Below are 12,196 nucleotides of genomic sequence, written 5' to 3'. Positions count from 1 at the left end.
TTATCGAATGGGCTGTTTCCTCGTCGGGATGTCAATTTCTCGATGCTTTCATATTCAAGGAGTCTGGAAAACTTCATTGGAAGCCATTTGTCAAGACAGGAAACAACCGAGAACGAGTTCCATGGGTATCACATCATCCTTTGGACGTCAAACGTGGCGTCTACATTGGAGAGTTATCCAGGTTAGCCGTGCTATGTAGTACCAAGGAAATCTACATCGGAGCAATTAGAGACCTTAACGCTCTCTATTTGATGCGCGGTTATCCCGAAAACCTAGTCATGTCTTGGTGTAAGAAGAATATACAAGAACGTTGGGAAAAGCGATTCGCTTTACGAGTCGCAGAGCACGACGAATCCATTCTTGTACTTAAAACCAGATTTGATCAGGTATGGAATTGGTTTTCAGCTGCTGAACTTGGAAAAACTGTTACCGAGTACTGGTCGGCATGGTATGAACATGCCGAGAAAGGTTTGTATAGTGCAGACTCGTCCAGACCCCTTATCAAACCAGATCCAAATTACGTTCACGACCTCGATGATGTTCGCCCGGAGCTGTTCACACAGATCCTCGTGGACGGAGAAACTGAGTTCGTACCGGATTTGAGGAAGATAGGACTACTCGGAAGTCGTTGGATAGTATCGCGAAAACGCAATACTAATCTTTTCGACCTTGCAAATGTGTGGAAGAAAACAGTCTTTCGTAAACTGGATGAAGACATCGCTGAAAAAGGTGGTGTTGTTCCCGAAACTCAAAACGTTAATGAAACTTATCATTCTGCTTTAGTTGAAGCTGCTGAACAGATAAGTATCGAAAGTGATAACGAGATAATACTTCATAGACGTTCAATCTCACAAGAGAGGGAACATCCAGAATTCGGCAGAATATCCAAATCTTACAACCGATGAAAAGAATACTAGCGCGTAAGGCGTAAAGCATTAGAAAAAAACCCTAACCGTAAGTATTCCTTGCTACAAAGTAACAAACATCTACTTACAAGCAACACATTGGATTAAATAGCTAAACCTAAACCTAAACCCTAAACCCTAAACCCTAAGCCCTAACCTAACCCCAACCCTAAGCTAACTAAGTCTAACCTTAGTAGGAAGTAAGGTAGGCGTGTGAACTTCCGAAAGGCATGTGATTGTGAAGGGCCGGATCTAATTTAGTACATGGGAAAAGTTACTTAGTACCTCGGGAAAAGTTCCTTAGTACCGTGGAAACATTTTTGATGGACCGGATCATGAACTGTCCAATTAAGATTCACAACAATCAATCAATTGATTGTTAGGTAAGGACCCAGGTAAGCTATTTATACTCTTGACATGAGAATATTCCCATGTCACGGTTACTCGGAGCCACGTAACCAGAGTATTTTATATCCATGTGATTCACATCACAGTCAATAACCCACGATGTCAAAGAACAAAAGTGTTGGATCCACTTTTGACAGGTTACCATGTGCCACATCGACCCGTGACACTCTGTTCATCAGAGATCTGTCTAACTTGACAATAAACATTGACAGATTTGTGATAGTCGGTAAGATACATGACAGCTGCGCAGCATCACTTCACGCGCTGTCATCGGATGTTCCAGAACATTCCTTCTAAGAATAGCCACTGAAGAGTCTATAAAGACGAAAGGGCTGGCTGCTGATAACAATCAACAGCCCTCTGGCCTTCTTTCCATTTAACTCACAGTTTAAACAAGTCGCTCGCACCTCGCTTCGCTCGGTGCTCGCTCCCCCCCTAAACCCTAAACCCTAAACCCTAAACCCTAAACCCTTGGAAGGCATGAATAAACCTTTTGATCCAGATTATGGAGTAAGCTCAAAAAAGAAAGAGAAACCTCCTGTATTACCGCAATATATGGAACTTGGCCTTTCGATGGGACGTCGGTACGTGCAACGCACGATCGCAAGTATCCCGGAAGAAGCCCTTACGGAGATGCGAAAGCACGCGTTCTCTCCTAAAAGGGACAAGATCCGTAAGTTTCTTATCGATAACAACTATGTTATTACGATGACAGATAAGAATCTTGGCCTCGCGGTGTCTGAACGCGACTGGATATTAAGGAATGAGCTCAATCTTCTTGAAGATGAACGTAATTACGAAGAGTTAGAATTCGAAGTTGCGCAAGAAGTTATGAAGAGCAAAATGATTCAGATGCAAACGCTCGCACGTACTGTCGAAGATGAACATCTGTTTCTATTTGAACTTGGGTTGTCTCGATTCTTTCTATCGAATGTACCGGAAGACGGATCATCGTTCAAGTATCCTCAATTTCATGGTATACCTAAAATCCACAAGAAACCTACTGGATTTAGGCCCATAATTCCGTGTCACTCTGTAGTATTTAATCCTGCAGCCAAGTTTGTATCAAAAGAGCTTAAGCCGATTATTAAATCGACTCCTTCAATCATACACGGAACGAAGGATCTCTTTACGAGATTAAGCCAATTGCGTATAGACTCCAAAAGACAATGGTATTTTGTCACTGGAGATGTAGTTGCTTTCTATCCCAATATTCCGTTGGACTTGTGCATCGAAATCGTTTGTAGTATGTACGAGGAATGGTTACTCAACGCTTCGGAAGAAAACACTGCATTAGCCCATATTAATCCAAATTCGTTAGAGAATAACTTGGTTAAATTGGGCATCTTTAAACGTGCTATCGAGATTGGCAATACGCAATTGATAACACAACATGGGTCTAGATATTTTAGACAAAAAAATGGCCTCGCAATGGGCGTCGCGGATTCTCCGGACCTTGCTAACCTCTTTGGAGCCCATTTTGAAATAAAGTCAAAAATCTTAGACCACCCAAACGTGGCCTTCTATGGAAGGTACATCGACGATTGTTTCGCAATTGTTTACGCCGAGTCCGAAGCACTTGCACTTAATCTTATTAAAGAAACAATAAAGTTCGATGGTTGTGTTATCGAATGGGCTGTTTCCTCGTCGGGATGTCAATTTCTCGATGCTTTCATATTCAAGGAGTCTGGAAAACTTCATTGGAAGCCTTTTGTCAAGACAGGAAACAACCGAGAACGAGTTCCATGGGTATCACATCATCCTTTGGACGTCAAACGTGGCGTCTACATTGGAGAGTTATCCAGGTTAGCCGTGCTATGTAGTACCAAGGAAATCTACATCGGAGCAATTAGAGACCTTAACGCTCTCTATTTGATGCGCGGTTATCCCGAAAACCTAGTCATATCTTGGTGTAAGAAGAATATACAAGAACGTTGGGAAAAGCGATTCGCTTTACGAGTCGCAGAGCACGACGAATCCATTCTTGTACTTAAAACCAGATTTGATCAGGTATGGAATTGGTTTTCAGCTGCTGAACTTGGAAAAACTGTTACCGAGTACTGGTCGGCATGGTATGAACATGCCGAGAAAGGTTTGTATAGTGCAGACTCGTCCAGACCCCTTATCAAACCAGATCCAAATTACGTTCACGACCTCGATGATGTTCGCCCGGAGCTGTTCACACAGATCCTCGTGGACGGAGAAACTGAGTTCGTACCGGATTTGAGGAAGATAGGACTACTCGGAAGTCGTTGGATAGTATCGCGAAAACGCAATACTAATCTTTTCGACCTTGCAAATGTGTGGAAGAAAACAGTCTTTCGTAAACTGGATGAAGACATCGCTGAAAAAGGTGGTGTTGTTCCCGAAACTCAAAACGTTAATGAAACTTATCATTCTGCTTTAGTTGAAGCTGCTGAGCAGATAAGTATCGAAAGTGATAACGAGATAATACTTCATAGACGTTCAATCTCACAAGAGAGGGAACATCCAGAATTTGGCAGAATATCCAAATCTTACAACCGATGAAAAGAATACTAGCGCTTAAGGCGTAAAGCATTAGAAAAAAACCCTAACCGTAAGTATTCCTTGCTATAAAGTAACAAACATCTACTTACAAGCAACACATTGGATTGAATAGCTAAACCTAAACCTAAACCCTAAACCCTAAACCCTAAACCCTAACCTAACCCCAACCCTAAGCTAACTAAGTCTAACCTTAGTAGGAAGTAAGGTAGGCGTGTGAACTTCCGAACGGCATGTGATTGTGAAGGGCCGGATCTAATTTAGTACATGGGAAAAGTTACTTAGTACTTCGGGAAAAGTTCCTTAGTACCGTGGAAACATTTTTGATGGACCGGATCATGAACTGTCCAATTAAGATTCACAACAATCAATCATTCTATTGTTTGATTGTTAGGTAAGGACCCAGGTAAGTTATTTATACTCTAGACATGTGAATATTCCCATGTCGCGGTTACTCGGAGCCACGTAACCAGAGTAATCTATATCCATGTGATTCACATCACAGTCAATAACCCACGATGTCAAAGAACAAAAGTGTTGGATCCACTTTTGACAGGTTACCATGTGCCACATCGACCCGTGACACTCTGTTCATCAGAGACCTGTCTAACTTGACAATAAACATTGACAGATTTGTGATAGTCGGTAAGATACATGACAGCTGCGCAGCATCACTTCACGCGCTGTCATCGGATGTCTAGAACATTCCTTCTAAGAATAGCCACTGAAGAGTCTATAAAGACGAAAGGGCTGGTTGTTGGGATCCCCCAACAGCCCTCTGGCTACTTTCCATTTAACTCCCAGTTTAAACTAGTCGCTCGCACCTCGCTTCGCTCGGTGCTCGCTCCCCCCCTAAACCCTAAACCCTAAACCCTAAACCCTAAACCCTAAACCCTAAACCCTAACCTAACCCCAACCCTAAGCTAACTAAGTCTAACCTTAGTAGGAAGTAAGGTAGGCGTGTGAACTTCCGAACGGCATGTGATTGTGAAGGGCCGGATCTAATTTAGTACATGGGAAAAGTTACTTAGTACTTCGGGAAAAGTTCCTTAGTACCGTGGAAACATTTTTGATGGACCGGATCATGAACTGTCCAATTAAGATTCACAACAATCAATCATTCTATTGTTTGATTGTTAGGTAAGGACCCAGGTAAGTTATTTATACTCTAGACATGTGAATATTCCCATGTCGCGGTTACTCGGAGCCACGTAACCAGAGTAATCTATATCCATGTGATTCACATCACAGTCAATAACCCACGATGTCAAAGAACAAAAGTGTTGGATCCACTTTTGACAGGTTACCATGTGCCACATCGACCCGTGACACTCTGTTCATCAGAGACCTGTCTAACTTGACAATAAACATTGACAGATTTGTGATAGTCGGTAAGATACATGACAGCTGCGCAGCATCACTTCACGCGCTGTCATCGGATGTCTAGAACATTCCTTCTAAGAATAGCCACTGAAGAGTCTATAAAGACGAAAGGGCTGGTTGTTGGGATCCCCCAACAGCCCTCTGGCTACTTTCCATTTAACTCCCAGTTTAAACTAGTCGCTCGCACCTCGCTTCGCTCGGTGCTCGCTCCCCCCCTAAACCCAACGACTTTGCTATTATCCATCAGCCACTATGTCATCTCAATACTCTGCTGCTTTCTCTCGTGCCATGTCCCCCACCCTGGACGCACTCACCCAGGCCGTCGTCAACAACACCGTTTTCGGCGTCAACGATGAAGCAGGCCGCCATAACGCTCTGATCGACGAGCTGGCCACTGTGGTCATCAAAAAAATAGCTGAGTGCCGCTCCGTTGACCAAGTCATAGACTGCGTCTTTTTTGACTATCGTGCTGCCCTTAGGGAGTTTCTCCTCAACCTCGCATCGTGGTGCGATAAGAGGGAAACAGTCAAGGCTAGCCTCGAGCGCCTTGAATCTGCCGTTAGCGCAGGCAACACGCCCAATCGCCTTAAGGTGAAGGCACCCGAGTTCCAACTTACGAAGGAATTCGCGAATGCCGGGTCAGCGGAGGCTCTTCGAGTCTCCACTACGTTCTCTACCGCTCGTGACGCCTTCCAAAAGGCAATTAACGACGGCGCCATTCAGGCGAAAAAGGACGAGCTGACTTTTTGGGATGATAAATGCGCACTCAACTCTTGCTACGAAGCTGCTGCCCTCATCGTTAAGGCAACTTACGATGATCGCAAATCCAGCTACAAGCTCCCTGTTTTCTCTACAGATAACAAGGGAGTTCGACGTATAGCAGAGTGGGTAGTGTCTCCGCAAAAGAAAGCCGAATGCAGTGCGCTGCAAACCATACTGCCGGCGATCTTTTCTCACATCAAACAAATTGTCAACATGCGCCACCGCGCTTTGGCAATTAAGATTGAGAAAAAGCGGACGACTGCGGCAACAGCCGATGTCGAGATGGCCGACGCGACCAAACCAGGTCCGTCGATTCAATCCCTTATTGATAAGGGCTTGAATGCACGTCTCAAGAAGCTCAACCTTGGATCTGTGGGCAAGAAGGCAAGTTTTCGTAACCCTTCACCCATAATTCTGGATACTAATTACTACTCTAATTACCCAGACTTTGTCTGGCCAGAATTCATCCAAGGCTCCTCAACCTCAGGCCAAGAAAGCTGGCCCTTCGAAACCCAAGTCGTCGTCGACGCCTTCGCAACGCAAGCCTCAAACCAAGGCTTCCAACAAGGTCGACAACAAGAAGAAAGGGAAGGGGAGAGCTCCCGTCAAGAACGATCCAAAGGGAAAGGGAAAGGCAAGAGCCTAGATGCGCGGTCTAATGTAGTACCTTTTACGTCGGTGAGACCCGCCTTCCCCAACTCTATTCCTGACGATATACTCACCATGACTAAAACAGACGCAGTTTCTTTCGTACACTTACATACTCCAATATCATTCTTGTTGGCTGGCCAGTATCGTAGTAGTGTACATTGTAGTCCTGGTGTTTCTGTCCCTGTTGATGTAGCAAACGATCTCTCTCTCGGACTTAATTATATGTTTTTCACTCTGCCTTCTAAAAGTCTGATCATGCAAGCATGGAATGATTTCCAACGAAGAATAAGATGGCGTATCTATTTTTTGTTTAAGGAAGGCATGAATAAACCTTTTGATCCAGATTATGGAGTAAGCTCAAAAAAGAAAGAGAAACCTCCTGTATTACCGCAATATATGGAACTTGGCCTTTCGATGGGACGTCGGTACGTGCAACGCACGATCGCAAGTATCCCGGAAGAAGCCCTTACGGAGATGCGAAAGCACGCGTTCTCTCCTAAAAGGGACAAGATCCGTAAGTTTCTTATCGATAACAACTATGTTATTACGATGACAGATAAGAATCTTGGCCTCGCGGTGTCTGAACGCGACTGGATATTAAGGAATGAGCTCAATCTTCTTGAAGATGAACGTAATTACGAAGAGTTAGAATTCGAAGTTGCGCAAGAAGTTATGAAGAGCAAAATGATTCAGATGCAAACGCTCGCACGTACTGTCGAAGATGAACATCTGTTTCTATTTGAACTTGGGTTGTCTCGATTCTTTCTATCGAATGTACCGGAAGACGGATCATCGTTCAAGTATCCTCAATTTCATGGTATACCTAAAATCCACAAGAAACCTACTGGATTTAGGCCCATAATTCCGTGTCACTCTGTAGTATTTAATCCTGCAGCCAAGTTTGTATCAAAAGAGCTTAAGCCGATTATTAAATCGACTCCTTCAATCATACACGGAACGAAGGATCTCTTTACGAGATTAAGCCAATTGCGTATAGACTCCAAAAGACAATGGTATTTTGTCACTGGAGATGTAGTTGCTTTCTATCCCAATATTCCGTTGGACTTGTGCATCGAAATCGTTTGTAGTATGTACGAGGAATGGTTACTCAACGCTTCGGAAGAAAACACTGCATTAGCCCATATTAATCCAAATTCGTTAGAGAATAACTTGGTTAAATTGGGCATCTTTAAACGTGCTATCGAGATTGGCAATACGCAATTGATAACACAACATGGGTCTAGATATTTTAGACAAAAAAATGGCCTCGCAATGGGCGTCGCGGATTCTCCGGACCTTGCTAACCTCTTTGGAGCCCATTTTGAAATAAAGTCAAAAATCTTAGACCACCCAAACGTGGCCTTCTATGGAAGGTACATCGACGATTGTTTCGCAATTGTTTACGCCGAGTCCGAAGCACTTGCACTTAATCTTATTAAAGAAACAATAAAGTTCGATGGTTGTGTTATCGAATGGGCTGTTTCCTCGTCGGGATGTCAATTTCTCGATGCTTTCATATTCAAGGAGTCTGGAAAACTTCATTGGAAGCCTTTTGTCAAGACAGGAAACAACCGAGAACGAGTTCCATGGGTATCACATCATCCTTTGGACGTCAAACGTGGCGTCTACATTGGAGAGTTATCCAGGTTAGCCGTGCTATGTAGTACCAAGGAAATCTACATCGGAGCAATTAGAGACCTTAACGCTCTCTATTTGATGCGCGGTTATCCCGAAAACCTAGTCATATCTTGGTGTAAGAAGAATATACAAGAACGTTGGGAAAAGCGATTCGCTTTACGAGTCGCAGAGCACGACGAATCCATTCTTGTACTTAAAACCAGATTTGATCAGGTATGGAATTGGTTTTCAGCTGCTGAACTTGGAAAAACTGTTACCGAGTACTGGTCGGCATGGTATGAACATGCCGAGAAAGGTTTGTATAGTGCAGACTCGTCCAGACCCCTTATCAAACCAGATCCAAATTACGTTCACGACCTCGATGATGTTCGCCCGGAGCTGTTCACACAGATCCTCGTGGACGGAGAAACTGAGTTCGTACCGGATTTGAGGAAGATAGGACTACTCGGAAGTCGTTGGATAGTATCGCGAAAACGCAATACTAATCTTTTCGACCTTGCAAATGTGTGGAAGAAAACAGTCTTTCGTAAACTGGATGAAGACATCGCTGAAAAAGGTGGTGTTGTTCCCGAAACTCAAAACGTTAATGAAACTTATCATTCTGCTTTAGTTGAAGCTGCTGAGCAGATAAGTATCGAAAGTGATAACGAGATAATACTTCATAGACGTTCAATCTCACAAGAGAGGGAACATCCAGAATTTGGCAGAATATCCAAATCTTACAACCGATGAAAAGAATACTAGCGCTTAAGGCGTAAAGCATTAGAAAAAAACCCTAACCGTAAGTATTCCTTGCTATAAAGTAACAAACATCTACTTACAAGCAACACATTGGATTGAATAGCTAAACCTAAACCTAAACCCTAAACCCTAAACCCTAAACCCTAACCTAACCCCAACCCTAAGCTAACTAAGTCTAACCTTAGTAGGAAGTAAGGTAGGCGTGTGAACTTCCGAACGGCATGTGATTGTGAAGGGCCGGATCTAATTTAGTACATGGGAAAAGTTACTTAGTACTTCGGGAAAAGTTCCTTAGTACCGTGGAAACATTTTTGATGGACCGGATCATGAACTGTCCAATTAAGATTCACAACAATCAATCATTCTATTGTTTGATTGTTAGGTAAGGACCCAGGTAAGTTATTTATACTCTAGACATGTGAATATTCCCATGTCGCGGTTACTCGGAGCCACGTAACCAGAGTAATCTATATCCATGTGATTCACATCACAGTCAATAACCCACGATGTCAAAGAACAAAAGTGTTGGATCCACTTTTGACAGGTTACCATGTGCCACATCGACCCGTGACACTCTGTTCATCAGAGACCTGTCTAACTTGACAATAAACATTGACAGATTTGTGATAGTCGGTAAGATACATGACAGCTGCGCAGCATCACTTCACGCGCTGTCATCGGATGTCTAGAACATTCCTTCTAAGAATAGCCACTGAAGAGTCTATAAAGACGAAAGGGCTGGTTGTTGGGATCCCCCAACAGCCCTCTGGCTACTTTCCATTTAACTCCCAGTTTAAACTAGTCGCTCGCACCTCGCTTCGCTCGGTGCTCGCTCCCACCCTAAACCCTAAACCCTAAACCCTAAACCCTAAACCCTAAACCCTAAACCCTAAACCCTAAACCCTAAACCCTAAAACCCTAAAACCTAATCACTTCACGCGCTGTCATCGGATGTCTAGAACATTCCTTCTAAGAATAGCCACTGAAGAGTCTATAAAGACGAAAGGGCTGGTTGTTGGGATCCCCCAACAGCCCTCTGGCTACTTTCCATTTAACTCCCAGTTTAAACTAGTCGCTCGCACCTCGCTTCGCTCGGTGCTCGCTCCCCCCCTAAACCCAACGACTTTGCTATTATCCATCAGCCACTATGTCATCTCAATACTCTGCTGCTTTCTCTCGTGCCATGTCCCCCACCCTGGACGCACTCACCCAGGCCGTCGTCAACAACACCGTTTTCGGCGTCAACGATGAAGCAGGCCGCCATAACGCTCTGATCGACGAGCTGGCCACTGTGGTCATCAAAAAAATAGCTGAGTGCCGCTCCGTTGACCAAGTCATAGACTGCGTCTTTTTTGACTATCGTGCTGCCCTTAGGGAGTTTCTCCTCAACCTCGCATCGTGGTGCGATAAGAGGGAAACAGTCAAGGCTAGCCTCGAGCGCCTTGAATCTGCCGTTAGCGCAGGCAACACGCCCAATCGCCTTAAGGTGAAGGCACCCGAGTTCCAACTTACGAAGGAATTCGCGGATGCCGGGTCAGCGGAGGCTCTTCGAGTCTCCACTACGTTCTCTACCGCTCGTGACGCCTTCCAAAAGGCAATTAACGACGGCGCCATTCAGGCGAAAAAGGACGAGCTGACTTTTTGGGATGATAAATGCGCACTCAACTCTTGCTACGAAGCTGCTGCCCTCATCGTTAAGGCAACTTACGATGATCGCAAATCCAGCTACAAGCTCCCTGTTTTCTCTACAGATAACAAGGGAGTTCGACGTATAGCAGAGTGGGTAGTGTCTCCGCAAAAGAAAGCCGAATGCAGTGCGCTGCAAACCATACTGCCGGCGATCTTTTCTCACATCAAACAAATTGTCAACATGCGCCACCGCGCTTTGGCAATTAAGATTGAGAAAAAGCGGACGACTGCGGCAACAGCCGATGTCGAGATGGCCGACGCGACCAAACCAGGTCCGTCGATTCAATCCCTTATTGATAAGGGCTTGAATGCACGTCTCAAGAAGCTCAACCTTGGATCTGTGGGCAAGAAGGCAAGTTTTCGTAACCCTTCACCCATAATTCTGGATACTAATTACTACTCTAATTACCCAGACTTTGTCTGGCCAGAATTCGTCCAAGGCTCCTCAACCTCAGGCCAAGAAAGCTGGCCCTTCGAAACCCAAGTCGTCGTCGACGCCTTCGCAACGCAAGCCTCAAACCAAGGCTTCCAACAAGGTCGACAACAAGAAGAAAGGGAAGGGGAGAGCTCCCGTCAAGAACGATCCAAAGGGAAAGGGAAAGGCAAGAGCCTAGATGCGCGGTCTAATGTAGTACCTTTTACGTCGGTGAGACCCGCCTTCCCCAACTCTATTCCTGACGATATACTCACCATGACTAAAACAGACGCAGTTTCTTTCGTACACTTACATACTCCAATATCATTCTTGTTGGCTGGCCAGTATCGTAGTAGTGTACATTGTAGTCCTGGTGTTTCTGTCCCTGTTGATGTAGCAAACGATCTCTCTCTCGGACTTAATTATATGTTTTTCACTCTGCCTTCTAAAAGTCTGATCATGCAAGCATGGAATGATTTCCAACGAAGAATAAGATGGCGTATCTATTTTTTGTTTAAGGAAGGCATGAATAAACCTTTTGATCCAGATTATGGAGTAAGCTCAAAAAAGAAAGAGAAACCTCCTGTATTACCGCAATATATGGAACTTGGCCTTTCGATGGGACGTCGGTACGTGCAACGCACGATCGCAAGTATCCCGGAAGAAGCCCTTACGGAGATGCGAAAGCACGCGTTCTCTCCTAAAAGGGACAAGATCCGTAAGTTTCTTATCGATAACAACTATGTTATTACGATGACAGATAAGAATCTTGGCCTCGCGGTGTCTGAACGCGACTGGATATTAAGGAATGAGCTCAATCTTCTTGAAGATGAACGTAATTACGAAGAGTTAGAATTCGAAGTTGCGCAAGAAGTTATGAAGAGCAAAATGATTCAGATGCAAACGCTCGCACGTACTGTCGAAGATGAACATCTGTTTCTATTTGAACTTGGGTTGTCTCGATTCTTTCTATCGAATGTACCGGAAGACGGATCATCGTTCAAGTATCCTCAATTTCATGGTATACCTAAAATCCACAAGAAACCTACTGGATTTAGGCCCATAATTCCGTGTCACT

At 44.4% G+C, this 12,196-nt stretch overlaps 1 protein-coding gene across 1 annotated transcript; it reads left to right on the top strand.

Annotated features, from left to right (window-relative positions):
• Nucleotides 1-1,868: 1,868 nt before the first annotated feature.
• Nucleotides 1,869-3,842, top strand: JR316_0008574 (uncharacterized protein; the record flags this gene model as incomplete). Its single annotated transcript, XM_047894287.1, has 2 exons — nucleotides 1,869-1,986; nucleotides 2,029-3,842. 2 exons carry the CDS (start codon nucleotides 1,869-1,871, stop codon nucleotides 3,840-3,842), a joined length of 1,932 nt encoding a protein of 643 aa, XP_047747602.1.
• Nucleotides 3,843-12,196: the final 8,354 nt, after the last annotated feature.

The sequence above is a fragment of the Psilocybe cubensis genome, chromosome 7 (assembly GCF_017499595.1).
Source record: "Psilocybe cubensis strain MGC-MH-2018 chromosome 7, whole genome shotgun sequence".
Lineage (NCBI taxonomy): Eukaryota > Fungi > Basidiomycota > Agaricomycetes > Agaricales > Agrocybaceae > Psilocybe > Psilocybe cubensis.
The sequence above is the reverse complement of the archived record's forward strand: the minus strand, read 5'-3'. Positions and strand labels throughout refer to the sequence as shown.